The sequence below is a fragment of the Sciurus carolinensis genome, chromosome 4 (assembly GCF_902686445.1).
Source record: "Sciurus carolinensis chromosome 4, mSciCar1.2, whole genome shotgun sequence".
Taxonomy (NCBI): domain Eukaryota; kingdom Metazoa; phylum Chordata; class Mammalia; order Rodentia; family Sciuridae; genus Sciurus; species Sciurus carolinensis.
In genome coordinates, this window is record NC_062216.1 from 7,637,600 (window position 1) to 7,655,340 (window position 17,741).

The 17,741-nt window shown below is 51.3% G+C and overlaps 1 protein-coding gene across 5 annotated transcripts in view; it reads right to left on the minus strand.

The window, feature by feature from the left end:
* Gata4 (GATA binding protein 4) overlaps positions 1 to 17,741 on the minus strand; it is a 78,693-nt gene that overhangs the window by 40,746 nt on the left and 20,206 nt on the right. For 3 of the 5 annotated variants that reach the window (XM_047549379.1, XM_047549377.1, XM_047549376.1), the window contains exon 2: positions 5,679 to 6,769. In XM_047549379.1, the coding sequence (XP_047405335.1) occupies positions 5,679 to 6,291 (613 nt within the window). In that variant the 5' untranslated portion in view covers positions 6,292 to 6,769. Of the gene's footprint in view, positions 1 to 5,678; positions 6,770 to 10,376; positions 11,279 to 17,741 lie in introns of those variants that run through there. The other 2 variants (XM_047549375.1, XM_047549380.1) reach the window with 2 other exon arrangements.

Here is a 17,741-nt window from a genome sequence, read left to right on the forward strand (position 1 = left end):
CCCAGACCTTTTTATTTTTGTTTGTTTGTTTAAGACAGGATCTCACTAAATTGTTCATGCTGGTCTCAAATTCACCATCCTCCTGCCTCAACCTCCCAAGTTGCTGGAATTATAGGCATGCAGCACAATGCTCAGTTTGGAACTATTTTTTAATGAGTATGAAATTTCAGTTTTGCAAGATGAGAAAGTTCTGAAGCTCTGTTATACAGCAATATGAACATACTTAGATTGTACACATAGATACACCTACGATGATTAAACATTCTTAAACCAATCTAATTTTAACTTCACTGAATTTTAGATGTATTCTTATTTACTAAATTAATAATGAATCACATAAATGACTACAAAAATAGTTAAAATGATTACAATCTTTTTGAGGTTCAAGGCATGCCAAGGTAAATGCCCTTTCCCCTCCTCAACCCTCACCCATTCCTCATCCTCCCCCCAGACTACCAATGCCACAAATTCGTACTTACAAATTCTTTACAGATTGTTTCTAGAATATCTCCACAGATAATTTGTGTATTTTCAAGCAAAAACTATCTATTCTTCCCTTTTTATAGAGTATGGTGCTCCATGCACCAGAAAAATCCTATTGAATTCCATAACAGCCTTCATGATTGTCTATGACTACATGACATCGTATGGTTTATATGTACCACATGTATACAAACAGTCCCCTAATTATGGGCCTTTAGGTTATTTCCAACTTTTTTTTTGATTATGAACAGTAATGAAATTAATATGTGCTGCTTATTTGTGGAATGAATTCCTAGAAGTCAAAATTTCTGTCAAGACTATCTACCTTGTGATTTGACTGATACCACAAGGGACTCTCCACAAAGGTTGTACCAATTTACACTGCCAACCACAGATATCAGAGTTCCTGTTTCCCCACACCTTAGAGTAGGTTTGTTTTCTTAGTGCATTTAAGAAAGAAAAAAATATAGGGAGGGACACAGAAGAAAGTGTTATCTAAAACGGTCTCCTGTGCATCATTCCACCTGAGTGCTTTGAAAGTGCCTGGCAAATGTGGCCTGACCTTGTGATAGGACACAATTGGGCAAGTGACAGGTCTCACAGGGGGTAGTGACATGCCCCAGGCCACCCAACACACCTTCCTTATTTAATTGGTTCTCCACTTAGCACCACAGACCAGTTCCAACTCTGACTGACCTGCTCAGGGTGGTAACCGGAAAGTTAAACAACTTTGGTTTTCCTGAAGACTGACAAATTGTTCTCTAGTCAAACAGGCTACTTCAGAGTTGATCTCACAAAATAAATGAACTGGCTCTGAAAGCAACTGGCTTAATTGATAAGCAGTCCCCAAAAGGTCCAAAATACACTACAGCATTTTCCACAGATCTCCACCATAAACAAACTCTCTGAACACCTTGAGTGCCCCACCCTGCACCTAATGGAACAAAACTTTTAAAAGAAATCGTTTCAATATTACTGAGTGGTGCAAACGGATTTCATTGTTATTTTCGATGAGCTTTCAAATGACTCAAAATTTTTTAGGTTCTCTGAGAATATTGTAATTGCTTATTTCTCCAGGACACAAAAGAATCACTATTGCTTAGTAAAATACGTCCCTTAGCCTTTCCAGGAACATCTACCACTGCACTATATCCTTCAAAGCATATTGATACATAATTTCCATTTCAGTCTCCTTTTCAGCCTTAAATATACACAAACATTAGCTGTTGCAAGTATCCACTGTCCTGTGGTATGATGTACACATGATAAAAGACTGCATTTCCGTGAGTTTGTCAGATGTATATACCAGTGTAACCATTGCAACTGGTTATTTTATCCTCCTGCAGCTATTGCACAACACACACAGATCCTGGCCCTTGAAACGCAAAAAAGACTGCACAGCTCCACTGGCAGGTGGCCATGCATCCTCCTGCAAACACCTCCAGTGTCCAGGAGTTTGTTGTAAATCAAGCAGTAGTCCATGATGCATTTCTAGAACTACAGTGATGCACAACAGTACTCTGAAACCTGGTATCTGCTCACCTAGAGCAAAACAAGAGGTCACAAGCTTTGAAAGCCCGACTTCCTGCAGAGGTTCCCTAAGGTTTCCAGGACCCGCTCCCACCCGCGCACACCTCTAAGAGGCTCTCAGCTTGCCTCATAATGGACTCAAGCAGCCATTCCCCGTGGTTGGACCAGGGCAGGGTAGAGACTGGGACAATATCTCCTAGATCTCGACTCAAATATTTGCCAAGTGCCAAGCATGTGCCAGGCACTTAAATATGAGTAAGATTCCACACCTGCCCTCAGGAAGGTCACAGAACTCGACTAACGTGCCTAATTAATGGATTTCAACAATTGTTTCAGGGTCATGGTTCATATTGAACTTGGAATGAATTAAAGTTCACATACTTTAGTCAGGACAGAATAATTTTTCCAACCTAAGTGCAAGTCTTTACAGATATCCCTGTTACCATTTATGATTTTGAGTTTTGTCTTATTCCAATAACCAACATAAGAACTCTGGCAAGATGTTAACTATTAATACTAAAGCAGGTAATACTTCATAGAAAAATAAAGGTGTTTCCTTATTTCTCCTAATTGAATTAGTCTGTGTGGTAATACCTGTGATAATAAATATATTTTAAAGCAAAAGATAAGCCATGTTGCATTATTTCATGGTACGACACATATGTCAGTAAATGAGAGCATATCTTCTCTTTTTCTTTCTCTTTTTAACTGCAGGTTCTTTTCCTGGCTAACTCCTACTCACCCTTCAAGACCCAGTGCAGAAGGCACCACTTAGGTGAAGACTTCTAGAGACTCACACAGAGGGAAGAACCTTCTCGACTTTCTCTTCTTTGTTCCCAGCTCATTACCCTGGACCATGTTAAAGGGTCATTTACCTATTTCATGTCTACTTATGACCAACCATTCCATTCATTGGAGACAGTTCCAGGTTCAGCACTAAAAGTTCTAGGAATCCCCTCAGTTCAGAAAAAAAAAAAAAAAAAAAACCCAGAAAAATTGTTCACTGTACATGACAGTGAGTGTGTTTAATAAATACCATGATTTATGAAGGGATGAAGTCAAATGCTATACATCACAAGTGTCACCTAATCTAAGACAACACTGAAAGTAGTCATGATGATCCCATTTTACAGGAAGAAAACAAAAGATGGATTGAGCAAGGTACTTGCCCATGGTCACATGGGGCACCTGGAACCAGACCTAGGTCTGTCCAACTTCAAACACCTGTGGTCTTCCCAGCACACTGTATTGCCACCTCAGAGCTGGGTGGTCACTAGTTCCCCACAGAGCTCTTGGCAAGTGGCAGGGAACCCATTCTTCTCCTTCCGTCATATGGAGTTGGCTAGTAGGTTGTGTTGGTTCACCTAGGCTACCAGGCATTGACCAAAGGACCTTATAAGGGAAGAACATAGTAGAAACACATTGGGGGGGCTGGGGATATGGCTCAGTGGTAACATGCTTGCCTGGGAAGCAGGAGGCCCCAGGTTTGACACGCCCCCCTGCACGCCCTCCCCCCCCCCACAGTCTGAGGGTGTCCTTCAGAGTGGAGAACTCACCTAGCATGTGCTAGGCCCCCACCCTAGGTGCACTCTCCAGAACCCCGGGAAAAAGGAAGGAAAGCACTGCTTTGGGCTGAAAGCAAATACGTTGGTTTATGTAAGCGCAGCACACCTGCTGGACATGCTGAAGATCTGAGAGCCAACATCTCAAGCCTGGCCTTCCCTACAGAGATCACATAGCACCCTCATGACTTGACCACTTAAAACTCTTGGCTATGGCAAAAAAAAAAAAAAAAAAAAAAAAAAAAAAAAAAAGCAGGGACTTCACGAAAGACCATTGGGGTAGAGCCTGAGCCAGAGCCAGGAGCAGAGTGCATGGAGGGGGCAGTCCTGGCCCGACGCTCCTCAAAGGTCAGCTTCCAGCGTTGGCCCTGGAATTGGGAACCATGACTTCAGCACCCACCTGCCCAGAGGGCTTGCCTGATACCCACTTGAGCACTCACACTCAGTTTGTGAGCAACTCAGTGTTGTTCTGACACTGCTGAGGCTGTACCTCTGACTTCCACAAGGTCTCCTCATCTTTGGATCTCCACCTTTCCACTTTTCCTTAACCAAACACCAAATTCTCACTCCAGGACTACCAGGGTCACAAAGGGAACGGCTTGGTTCCCTGAAACCTCTGGGGACCGTTCCTCCTTATTTTAAATCTTATTTTGAACCAAAGGCCAGAGAGGGTTCAGGAGAGACCCCACAGAATGCAGGGCCAAAGTGCCCTGCACACACCCCCTGCCACCATTGTGTGGAGACTTCCCCACACACTATCTCAAAGGTACACCCGCAGAGACCCTTGCGGCGGCCCCTCCTCCCGCAGGGGTGCCGTCTGTTTTCCTTGTGCGGAGGGCGGGGGACGCTGGGAGCCACAGACCCGGCCCGGCGCCACATCCTTGGTTAATCAGTTTACCTGGGATGTGTATTTGGATGCCTAAGCCCCTCCCTGAGAGCTACCCTGGCCACCCAGGGCCAGAGAATAATTTAAAGCTCTTCAAAGCCGGTGCCCCTCTAGGAGCCAGCTCAACACTGGAAATCGGGAGAGACAGACTTTACTCTTCAAAGCGAGAACAAAAGCAAAGGATTTAGCACTTAGTAGGTAGTCAATAAATGTTAACTTTGTTTCTCTCTGGGCTTTCCCTCCCTCCAAAGAGTCAGCTCAATCCAAACCCGATCCTTCACTCCTTGAAATTTCACAAGACCAGAGATCTTTGCATTTTGAATTAGTGGTTGCCACTTCCCTGTCTCTCCCAGCCGGGGTGCCAGGCCCAGGCCCCTACTCAGGGATCAATCCATTCATCCACAAATCTGGCAAGTGGGGCCGATTGCCGCCCCCACCCCGCGGTCTGAAACTCGATTGGAAAACTAAGTTGCGTCCATCATGATTTCTAACCTCTGCCCTCGAGAGAAAAGGAGGTTCGAGGCGTGGAAGCAGCTGCGAAGTCTATTTCACCCGGAAAATATAAAGAACTGACCAGGGATGTCTGCTCCCCGCCGACTCCGGCGACCACACTGTCGGCCTGGGGACCCACGCGGCGCGGGCCCAGTTCACTCCACCCCGGCGGTCTCCTTTGCTCGTCCCTCCTTTGTTTCCGGCGTGAAACTCCCCCCAGGAAAATCATCTGCCACCCGGAGAGATCCTCCAACTGGGCTGCCAAATGGCCCAGATCTCAGGTCCAAGCCAAGGCAATCAAGGCTCCGCAGAGGCCGCTGAGGGCGGGCGGGGAGGAAACCCAGCGATCGCCAGCGCCATCCCCCCAGGCTCCCGGGGCTGCTCCTCCCGGCCCCCAGTCGGGCGACAGACTCGTCGTCTGGGCCTGTGTCGGCCGCACTCAGTCCCCATCACCCTTTTTTTTTTCTTTCTTTTTTTTTTTTTTTTTTTTTTTTGATGTGGCTCTGGTGGGCCTCACCCTGAAGAATCTGGGCCCCTGGAGCTGGGACCTTCACCGCCCAGGGCCCCCAGCCACCAGCTGGTCTTCCAGTCTGCTTCCGTCGGAACTCGAGGGCATCAAGCACCCTCCCCGCCAAAACAGTCTAAAACCACCCGCCCCGAGCAGGGTTCCGACGACCAGCCCGCCGCCGGCCCCACTGCTGCCGAGCTCCTCCAACAGTACTCACCGAGATTGGGGTGTCGGGCGGCGGGGTTGGCCCGGCCGGGCAGGCTGTGCAGGACCGGACTGTCGAAGGGGCCGGCGGAGGCCGCGGCGGCCGCGGCCCAGGACGCGCCCACGTCGGCCATGTAGGCCGGGTAGGGGCTGGAGTAGGAGCCCGCGAAGCCCGCGCGCCCGTACTGCTCGCGGCCCGCCAGGCCCGCGCCCGCCGCCCCGCCGCCACTGCTGTAGGCCGCGGCTTCCCGGGCGGCGGCGGCGGCGGCCGCCGCCAGGGACCCTGTGGTCCCCGGGAAGGAGAAGCGCGGGGACACGGGCGGTGGGGTGTAGGCGGCTCCCTCGGCTCCCGCCTGGCTCCAGCCTGGGCTGCCCTGCTGTGTCCCGGGAGCCGCGCCCGACGGGGCTGCACCCGAGCTGCCGCCCGAGGCGGCTCCGGTGGCAGCGCCCCCGCCACCGCCCTGGAGGTAGGACAGGCCCAGCACCGAGGACGGCACCCGCGGCGTGGGCACGTAGACCGGCGAGGACGCAGTGCCCGCGCCGTGCATGAAGGCGCCCGGGCCGCCCGCCTCGTAGGCCCCCGGCGGCGGCCCGTGGTTGGCGGCCATGGCCAGGCTCGGGTACATGGCCCCGGTGCTCTCGGCGTTCGCCCTTCCCTCGCTGGTCAAAGAGCGGCGCGGGGAGAGAACGCCACACTACCAAGAATGTACGTGCGAGGGACTGTCACGAAAACGATAAAGTCAAAGGGAAAAAACCAAGGCCCTCAAAAATGTAGACATATTAAATCCAGCGTCGAGCAAAGAACTCTGGGCTCTTGTTTACTCAGGAAAGTCAAAACTGGAGTTTTGGTTCCGGAAGGTGGTGCAGGAGGGGCTCTCCACCCCAGGGCCTGGAAGTCTGGAGCGCCCACGGGCGGCACAAAACGCCAGGTGGTGCCTGGGCGCTCGTGCGGGCACCCGCCTTCGGGGCACCCGCTCGCCACGTCCGGAGGCCTCGGTCCCGCGCGGGTCGCTGCGCAACGCCTCCAGAACACCCGCAGCGCGAGTCCGCTGCCTGCAACTCCGAAGGCCAGGAGGACTCTTTCCCCTCGATGCAGCCACGGTCCTAAAGGAGGAACAACAAAATGAGAAAAAGAGGTTCATCCAGAGCTTTCAGAGGTCACCCTCCTCAAGCATGCTTGCTTCTCCCGCACTGCAAACTAAATCGCCCGACTCCGGCTCAGCGTCGAAGGCCGCGGGGTTCGGAGGAAAGCCGAGGCCTTTGTTTTGCCCTGGCGGCGAGGTCAGGCTGCCCGTGGCAAACCTCTGGGAGGGTGCCCTGTGGAAGTGGGGTCTTGGGCGTGCAAGATCTAGACCAGTTGTGGTTGTGATCTAGGTCAATTATTTTTGTATTGCTTATTAGAAAGGACTTTAATTTTACCTTATTCTTCAAGCATATTTTTGTTACAATATTTTATAAGTCCGAGGGTTTGGTTTTGGGATGCCTGCGACCCAAGAAACCTCCCTCCTCTTTTTTCTTCCCCCCATTTCTCCTCGAGCATTCCTGGCCAAGAAAGAACTTTAGATTGTCAGAGGAGAAACAACGACAATCTTTTATAAAAACCAGCAACCTAAGAAAGTTTTGTTTGCAATCTTAAAAACAAAAAGGCTAGAGGTAGAGTCTAAATGTTTATAAATGAGCAACACTGTCTGCTAAATCTCGTAAAAAGGATTGTGAAACCCCTTATCCATACACTGTACCAGGTGGATGTCAAGTCAGACAAGCTACATGTTTCTAACAAATAGTTATGTTTTAGACATTTTACAGATTGCATATGGGGACCAGAAGAGTAAAAAGAATGTACAAGGTCACATTGCAGAACAACTCACTGAACCATTTGATTTCACTGTACAGTTTTTTCCTATGGAATCACTGGTCCACCCATATGCAGAATCAGAATCAGCATACCAATGAGACTGCTTGGGAAAGCACGGTTCATACAGCTTGACTGTATGCTTCCTAGCATCATGTTTTGATACTACCAGGGATTTTTTTTTTTTTTTTTTTTTTTTTGATTCCTGAAAACATAGAGCTCACTTTCTGAAGCACCTGTTGTGCCCCAGGTCTTTACACCCCCACTTTTCCCAGGTCTTTACACCCCCACTTAGTAAAGGCATCTTTCCTCATTTTACAAAAGAGGAAACTGAAGCATTGAAAAGTTTTGAAACTTGTCTAAGATCAAAGTACAATTAGAGGGATAGGGGGGAGTGTCTATAGGATTCCAAGGGTTTGAGGCTGCCCATTACACCCCGCTTCTCCTTCAGAAGACAGACTGCTTCTTACAGTGGTTTCTTTTTATTGCAACAGCAGACTTACAAGGATATAAACTGATATTAAATCTAGGCTGTTACTTACAGAAGGAATAACTTTAGACAAATCACTTAACTTTTCTGGGCCTCAGTTTCCTCACCAGTAAAGTACGAATATTAAAGGGACCTGTCCCATATAACCAATGTGAGAATTAAGAGTATGGATTATAAATGAATGCACACAAAGTATTTATAAGAAGACCTTATAAGACTGTTACAACGGACACACAGAAAGTTCGATATAACTGTCGGCTATTATTACAGATTTTAAAGGAGTCATAAGAAGTACCTGAGACATAATATGTACCACAATAAATGATCACCTTTATTAACGTAGAAACTGTGAAAGTGGAATCTCTACTATATTTACATTATATAATACTTTCTACATTTTCAATATCACTAATAACAATAAAATTAATGGCACTGAATTACATGGACATAAGGTAACTGTGAAATGGTTTCTTATTTGCTTTCAAAACACAATAAACTATTGATTTGATGGACATTTCCTTCCATCAAATTTGGTTAGAAGATGGATACAAAAAAATTGACCTGAGGTCACCAGCATTTGCCTTTGAAAACAAAAGCAAAAAGTTAATGCCGCCTAGTAGTCTCTGGGCTTCAATAAGTAAATACACAGGTTTACCTTAATAAAATATGCAATATTTATTTTTAAATGAAGTAGCTGACCTATTTAATTGCATTTTCTGTAAAAACTCAACTGGTAGTTCTAAAATATAACGTTGTAAATTTTCTTTTCTCATAAAGATGCAAGAAAAGAAGGAAATTCAGGATTTTGTAATCAGACTTCCCGTATATAGGTGCTAAATTTAAAGCTTTCAAATGTAAATGCTAAAAATGTTACAAATCTAACATTTGTCCTTTTAGTACTTCTCTGCCATTCCAAGTGGTTGATACATTACCTCGAAGTTGGATCCTGGAACCACTGAAGATGATAAAACACCCCTCTGCACCCTTTTGGAAAGTCAAGAAACTATTCCCTTAAGACGCTAGCTTGTTTCTGTGGTTGAGCCCTGGTCCTGTCCACCGCAGGGGAAGCCCAGCGAGCTCCTGAGGGTGACCCGCACAAGAGGTCTGGCCTGTGCCCCAGTTTGCCCCCTCTAGATCGCTCATACCTATTCACCTCAAGTTCTGAGGCCCAAAGAAAATACTTTCTCCTTCAACGATTTAGCTGACAGCCCTTTTCGGATTTATGTTTTGAAAATGGGAAAATTGCACGCGCCGGAACGCTCGCGTCCATTTACAGGACTCGGCTCGCGCCGCTGCTCTCGGCCTACCGCGCAGAAAACTGTCAACACGAACTCACCAGACGCAGTAACGCAGCTCGGAAATCCGGAATAAGGAGACTCAGAAGTATGGGGTGCATCACCCCGCCACCCCACGGAAGCTTTTCTTTCTTTCAACTCTGGAAACCTGCTCTGTCCGCCTTCCCTTTCTGAGAAGGACAGGAAATGCTTCCCTGAGGTGCTTCCCCAACTTTCCCAGCAGCGCGGGCCACGCGGCTCCGGGACTTCCACCCGCCACGACTCCCTCACCATCCTCTCCCCCGCAACCAAAGGCCTCTCCTCCCCTCCAACTGGTGGCCGTTCACTACCTCGGCGTCCCCTTCCCAAGGGGAACCGCCCCCCACTCTTCAGGCCAAAGTCGATCGACATATGTGGATCCCGGGAGCCTGCGGTGGCCGGCGGAGGAACGTCACTGCTCCCCGCCTGGGTTCCGGCTCTCCGCCAGTTTCGCCCAGGAGCAGCCAGGGTGGGCGAGTGGTTAGCTCTGTGCGGGTCATTCGGCTCCCCGGACCCCGTATGGAAGAGGAGAAAGCTGGCCGTAAAGGACATAAAATGTCCGGCCCGACCTCTGAGTGCCTCCTGCACCCCCTGGGGGCCAGCTGCGCTGCCCCCACCACTACTGCGCGCCCCGCGGTCGCCAGCGGACGACACCCCTCGACCTACACTCCTCCGTGTGCGAGCTGCTGTGCGGCACGTCCCAGGTCAGTCGGTCAGGGTTATTTCCTACGGCCACCATCACCACCCAGGCCCGGTCAGTGAGGTGCCAAACAGGGCTGGAGAATCTGTACAAGGGGCGGATCAAGTGTTCAAGTTTACACAAAAGAATCCAAACGCATTTCGAATCTCTCTCCGTTTTGCCCCCAGTCTTACTTTGATAAAGAAGTTGCCGTGCCAAAGTCAAAAGCAGAGAAAGCTTTGACCAGCCTGGGAGAGGGGAGTGGAAGACTCCTTCCCACCTACTGGAACCTCTCTATTCCCAGGCAAATAGGGCCGGAGGAGCTCCGAGTTTCGCGATGGCGGCAAACAGCAAGGAGAAGGGAGAAAAACCCCTACCTGCCGAGCCTCGAGCTTCCTGGAGAGCGGGCTCGCGCTCCCCGGGCGCCCCCGGAGCTGCAGCGGCGGCGGCGGAGTCTCTGGCGGCCACTGTGCCTCTTGCAGCTAGTCAGCTCCCAGCGCCGTTCCGCTGGCCCCTGCGCTGGGCTCGCGGACGCTGACTGGCCTGTAGCAGTCACGTGCAAGGACGGGGGGAGGGGGCGCCTCTGCTGCACCTCCGCTGGGCGCCGGCCTGGGAGGCAGTTCAAAAAAGTTCCCCCAGCAGGCAAAGTCCAGGCGCGGGGATCTCTGTGGAAAGCGCCTCTGAGTGCCACTGCCAGGGTGCGGGGCCTTGGCCACCGCCCAGCCTGAGGTCGATGCAGTTTGCTGTTTTGCCCAGGGTCAGCTTTATTAACGAGTTCCTTTTTCACCTCCCCAACCTGCAGACGTCCTCCACAAGCCGCGGTGGGCGAGAGGCGGGGCTAATGGAGGGGAAGGTGACCTCTTCTCCTCGACTCCCGATCTCTCGTAGGGCTCTGGGTCACCCAAGGTTGTCCGGCTGGCTGCAGATTTCTGGGACGGAGTACTGGGAATCTTCTCATCCCCGGACTCCAGAGAGGCTGAGAAGACATCAAGTTCCGGATTGGCCTCTAAAATTAGTGTGGAGACCAAAGCCTCCCTTTTGCCTTCCCAGCAGCCAGGGGAGACAGCAAGGCGCCGCCGAGAACCCCCCAGCCTTGTTTTATGTACTTATGCAAAACTTGCACCCCTTCCCGGCGACGCATCCCATCGGCGGCCTCCTCGCTTCTGATCTCTCTCAGTTTTCTTAGCAGCCTGCAGCGGCCGCTGCACCAATCTAAAGGTCGTTAATGGGGGCTGGGAAGCCGGGCAATCCCGCGGAGCTTCTCTGCGTACAAGGCTCTTCCAGGGGCTGGAGTCTGCTCCCTGGAGTGGGGGCAGGGAGGGTGTCAGACCTGAGTTTGGAGTCGGCGTCAGTGCCTGCAGGCCCTGGCGCAGCGGGACTGTGAGCCGGAGAGTCCCTCAGACAGGTCTAAAGGTTAATAGAGCAATCACAGGGCCCTATTACCGCGTAAAAATAACCCATCGATTACCGCAGCCTTCAGCCCCAGATAACAGCCGGCCGGTGGCTCTCACGCTTTCGGTTAAACTTTTTTTTTTTTTTTTTTTTTCCATCTAAAGGCCGTATCCCCCACCCCCACCCCAATCCCCGGCCCAGGTTTCTCGTACCAGATTAGAGGGATCTGGAGGGGGCTGGGACACCACCCGGCGAGAAACATGTGCTGCTCAGAACGAAGACTAGGGATGACACGCGTTTCCGCAGTTGGAAATTATTGGTGTAACCCGCCCGTGGGGGGACAACCCGGGTGTTGAGACTCAGACTAGGATGCGGGGCTGATTGGAAGGAAACCGCCCCCACCCCCATGGGATCGTGGCCAACTCCTGGGGATTCTCAGGAAAATCCCAGAGGAAGAATTGAGGGCGGCTGCGCGGGGAATTCTCATCCCTGTATGAGAGGTGCGGAGGTTCAGAGCGGCCCTAGCAGGGGACAGAAAATTGAGAACAAGGGGGCTCCAAGCTGCCGAAGGCCTGGGCGCAGACTGGACGACGCCCCGCAGGCGGATGCCAGCTTCCACCCCTCTGCGCCCAGGGAGCTGGGGGCGGCGTGCTTAGAGTCCCTTGTGCTCCCCCAAGTGCCAGCCAGTGCTTCTGCGGTAGTTGGCACCTGAATTAGAGACCTGATAACTTAAGAGTGGGGTGTCCTAGGGATCCCTGGGGCCGACACTGGGGAACAGCCGCCTCTCGGGCACACCCGGATCTGCGAACCTCAGAGAGAAGGGTATATCCTTCCTGCCCTATTTGAAACCGGTCCTCATCATCTTTGGGGCGAGCAAGAGAAGCACCAAGCCAAAAGGCTGCGTTAGGGACCTGCAAAGGCGTTCTGGAGAACTGAAAGTATGCACTCAGGCGACCCGGAATCTGGTCAGGTCTCTCTCTTCTCCGCGGGTATTGTGGCTTCGGCAATTATCTGGGTCCCACCCGGGCGACTTAAGAAGGCAAAAAGGCTGAGCCTGGGAACAGACAGTAGATTTTCTTAGCAACCAGCCAGGGGCTCGGGGCTCAGTGTCTCTGGGAGCATCCGCACGAGAATCCTCCCTATAGCTGAGGCCGCTCCTCTCTGGATTCTTCCAAGTAGTGCGTGATGGACCTCCGCGCGGTATCCCGCTGCTAGCCTTCACCACCCCCACCACTCTACCAACCTCCCGAACTTGAATCTTTTCTGTATACTGGAGGGTTCAAATAGCAGTTTTTGCTGTGTGTGGCTGTTGTGAGACCCCTGTATAGAAGAGCCTGCTTTTGCTAAGCGCTTGCTTATCACAAATTCCCTGGAGGCAGGTCCTAGCCAGGCCCTGGAGTAACCCTTCCCACTGACAGTCAACTGATGAACTGGAAACCGGGAGCTCGTGGCTGGGAATATTCTCTACTTCTGGAAAGAGCCTGGGACAGAGACATTTGTGTCTTTTTTGTGGCTTTTTTCTCTGAAACCAGCGCCCCACATTTCATCCCTAATGTCTGGGCTCAAGATGCCCTAGAGACGGTTGGCAAACGCCTGCTCTTTGGGGGTGTTTTGTTTTTCCTCGCTCCCTCCCTCTTTGCCTCCCTCGGGCGAAGAGGGAGCCGGGCGACCAGTGTGCGTTGCCAGGAGCTGGGAGCATTTCAAGGCCTCCGGGCGGGCTGGAGGAGGTTTATCGGCTGCCTCTTTAGGTTCCCAGGCTTCTCTAACTCAGGAGGCCGCTGGGGGGAGGGGGAACAGGGGGCTGGGTGCTCCGAGGTTCAGACTCTAGGCTATTTTTAAGGAGGATGTTCCTGACCTGGCCCGGCCTGGGGAGGGTGGCCCAACTCCGCTCACGTCCTCTTTCCGCTCTCCTTTCCCATAGTCAATGGGGGAAACTGAACACTGTGGACATCTTCTGTCTCTTTTTTCCTTTAACCTCTTTTTACTAAAGGGCCAATGTTTAATGATCCAGTAGTGTGAAGTCATGAGGCTTTTGACAAATAAGAATTACTTAGTTGTAGTCTTTAAAAAAGAATTTCTCCAGGACACAAGAATAAATTGCATTGTCCTGTTCCCTAAAGACTTCTGGGACCGGAGCCGGTCCTTAGCCTAGTAGAGACAAAACTGGAGACTGAACATGATGTACAGAGGAATCTGACTTCTAATACCCTCCAAAAACTAAATAAGTAAACAGGATGCGGACTTCACAGTGAGATCAGCGAGGGTCTCCCAGCGAGTTCCGAGTGGGCAGTTTTGCCAGGAGCAACTTCAGGGGCCACAATCGTTTTCCAGCGGGGGCGCGGGTTGGCGGGGAAGCACAGAGGCTTCTCAGCACCCGCCGAGAATAAGTTTACAAGGTCGCCCCACCCAGAGAAAAAAGAAAAAGAAATCTAGCGCTCCGGAGGTCTCCGGCGTCTTGAAATGGGAAATGAGAAGCTCCTCCGCCCCACACAGAGAGAGAACCAAATCTAGAGCCGCAGAATAAGACGCCCTGTGAAACGAGTTTCTCCGAGATGCAGATTAACCTCTGTGAACCTGTGCACAAAAGCTCCGGATCCGACGTGCAAAAGTGGCCCGCCCCGAACGAACGAATGCGGCGGTCTGCGCCCGCACGGCTCTCTGACTGGGCCTGGCGCCGCGGGCACGGTTATCCTGTTACCTGTGACTGTCCGCTGCGTCCACCTGGCCGCCCAGCACCCTGCGTAAGCCCCGCGGGCGGAGCGCGGAGAACCGAGGTGCGGAACAGGGCCCGACCTTGCTAGCGCAGACAATGGAGAACGAATTAAGCTGCTGGGCCACGCGGACCTACCTCTCTTTCCTTCCTGAGTCTGGTGCCTCAGAAACCTGGCATTCTTGGGAGAAGAAGGGTAGACCTAGAGAATCCCGTGCGGTCCACCCGGAACTGCGTCTGCACTCGCAGACCTGCGAAGAGGCGAGACGAGGAGGAAACGACGCTTTCGGGTTGTCTCGCTTTAGCACCGCTCAGAGGTGCAGAGCGAAGCCATGCTTTCCCCCACAGACCTCGCGAACGCTCCCCGTGCTTCCGGCCGGCCTGTGCACCCATTCTTATTTTTTATAGTCACTTCCAGATTACAGCTCATTCTCAAATCCCATTTATCTGTAGGAAACAACAATATTGCCAGGTTGGGAGAAGGGAAAGTGTTACCATCCTCATCTTAGAAACAGGAACGAGGAGGCCCAGAGAAGTTAAGGTACCAATCCATGGGGGCAAAGCCCGAGGGGAAGCAAGCCTGAAATCTAGATCTCCAGTCAGTTTTATATATATACATATATTGCCACTGGACCTTTATTTTATTTATATGTGGTGCTGAGGATTGAACCCAGTGCTTCACACATACTAGGCAAGTGCTCTTCCACTGAGTCACAACCCCAGCCCGAGTCAGTTATTTTCTTCCCATTCTACTTAATATCAGCTTTCTACTGTGGAGTACTTTCTGTGACTCTCTTTTTTAAGTCTCTAAATTTCCTTTAATGAGCATGTATGACATTTAAAAATAAAAATAAAATAAAATGGGTTGTGTCTTGTATTCTGAGACCATGGGAAGAGAAAGAAAAAGCAAAAAGTAGTCTTTGAACATTTTTGCCAAACTCGGGAAGGATGCCAAAGGCTTTTTTCAGTGGGGAGGGTGCTCTTCAAATTCTGGGGCAGTAGAGGCCAGGACTGGAACCCCGTCAGGCGCCCTCAAGTCCAAGCCTTGCTGACCCTTCCCTTATGCCCTTTCTTCCTGCTCCCACACTGACCGGCTCACACCCTCTTCATGGAAGGACCTTGGGAAAACAGCAGCTGGAGGAGGGGAAGCTACCTATGCCCTGCAGGCTCTTTAAGCTGTCCACAGGGGCATTTCTCTTCCAGGAGGAAAGCTGCCGCCTCCTGTATTTATTTCTCTTGGTGATCTGGGCCCCAATCATTTAATCTGTAGGTCTTCCCTTCTTCCTAGTCAAAATTTTGAAGTTGTAGTCCTGGCAGCATTGAGGTGAGACCAAGAGCACCGTTAATTTTCTTAGATTAGATAAAACATTCACTTGTTTTATTCACAGGTTTTTGTGTGTTTCCTGATGTTATCATGCGTCTCTGGTCCAGTGTCCCTATCACACAAACTCCAGAAGGTAAGCTTGAGGACAGTGACCATGGCTGACACAGTAGGTGCTCAATAAATGTTACTGAATAATTGACTTTACAAACAGGTTGCTAATAGCATCCCTCTAGATGCTGGAAGGAGAATGGAAGGCTCCCTTTGAAGGACCAGCCCAGGTGCCCAGCTTCACTGCCTTTTCTGAGTAGGATTCTGGGACCCAGGACAGAGGGGAAGAGAGGAGCCCAGCCCTGATTGCCTTCCCTACCTACAAATTGCCAGCAATTGTAAATACAAATTTAGACTGGTGTCCCTGAGATCTGCAGGAAGAAATTGCTGAGCACAGTTAGGATTTGGAAAGTCAAGTTCAGCTCAAGAACCAAGCTAGGTGCTGAGGCAGCAGCGATTGTCAGGAGAGGCAGCAGGGCTCCCAGGGATGGAGGTGATAAAGGGTGCCGAGATGCGCCATCTGGGACATCAAGAAAACCTGGAAGGTCAGAGGGACCAAGTTGGACACTGGGGCAGAGAAAATGAGTGGGGGAGGGGTAGAAACCAGAGGAAGAAGAGAAAAAGAAGAAAGACAGAGGGCAGGCAGATACCAGAACAGAGAGAAAGAAAACTGGAGAGATATGGAGAGTGAGACAGACCCAAGAATGCCAGCGGATTCATTTGTTCATTCAACTGTTCATTCATATATGCTCCAGAGATTGAACCCAGGGATGCTTCACTACTAAGCTCCATCTCCAGCCCTTTTTATTTTTATTTTTGATACAGGGTCTCACTAAATTGCTGAGGCTGGCCTCAAACTTGCAATCCTCCTGCCTCAGCCTCCTGAGCTGCTGGGATTACAGGTTGTGCTACCAGCCTGGTCATTCTATATTTCCTGAGCAGTATTTGGTGCCAGGAACATTTCAGGTGTGGCTACTCAGCACCAAATTTGAGAAAATTTCTGCCCTCGGGTAGCTTACATTCCAAAAGGAAAACAGACAATAAATGTCAAATACATAGAGTTAAGCGGTGAAAAGTGCTATACAGAAAATAAAGGAGTGAGGGGAATGGACAGAGACAAAGAAATGGGAGAGATTGGAAGAGGAGAAAGGAGACAGAGGTATAGACCCTAGGAGAGAAGGCGAGCTCAGAGTTCAGAGACCTGGCGACAGGGACACAGGCCGGTGTCCACAGGAAGACGATGCAAGCAGAAAGAGTCAGAGCGCGGTAGGAGGAAAGAGGACGAGACAGGGCCAAGGTCATCCCGAAGTCGAGGGCTCCCTCGCCTGTCCTGGCGGAGGGCCGCGGTCACCGATGGAGACACTGGTGGCTGGGAACTGCCAGTCGCCGGCCGACGCGCACATCAGGGACTGCGGAGACCCGGGAGACCTGACGTTCCCAGAGCCAGCTCCGGGACAGGAGGCCCCCGCCCTCCCCCAACGTGGCGGTTACGCCCAGCGGCCCCGCACCCTTCGACTCGCCGCCCGCGGAGTCCTAGGTGACCCGGAGCTGGGGAAGACGCCCAGGCAGGCGCCGCGACCTGGCGCGGCGAGCGAGAGACAGGAAAGTGTCAAGGAAGCACGAAGCCCAAGTGCGAAAACAGCGTCTCGCCCCACAAACGTCGCGGCCCAGCATCCACCAAAGCGGGTGGCGGGCACCGAAGTCCTGCTGGCCTCGCTGGCGAGGACCCACTTCAGACAGACCCCGGTCTCCCTGTCCCTGGACCGCGCAGTGCCTCGGGCGGGCGACCCCTCTGCTCCCCCAACTGTAGCAGGTGCCCTCGGAGTGGGCTGCCCGCTGCCTCACACCCAGGCCTGCAGCCTGGAGGCAGTTCTGCTGGGAAATAACTGGTTTCTTGAAACAACGGACGGAAGAGGGGTGCACGGAGCTTGGCTGGTTAGGCCGCCCTTTTATGTCAATTGTGCATCTGCTGTAGCCGAGCTGAGTGAATGAAAGACTGGAGAGCCTCACACCTTGTGCCTGATTTCAAGTTTTCGCTACCTTAGTCAGGTGGGTGAATGTTTGATGGAAGGACCAGGTTGCTCCCGCTTTGAGCCTGAATTATCCTCTAAAGCAGATGTGCTAGGGCACTGCAAATTGCAAGGCCAGGGAACTGAAGGGAGGGCCACCAGAAGCAAAGGTCTGGTCGAAGCCAGACGAGGGAGTCCTCAGGATTGCACTTACCAAGTAGCAGAGCTACCCAGAACCTCCTCCTCCCTTCCCTTTTCA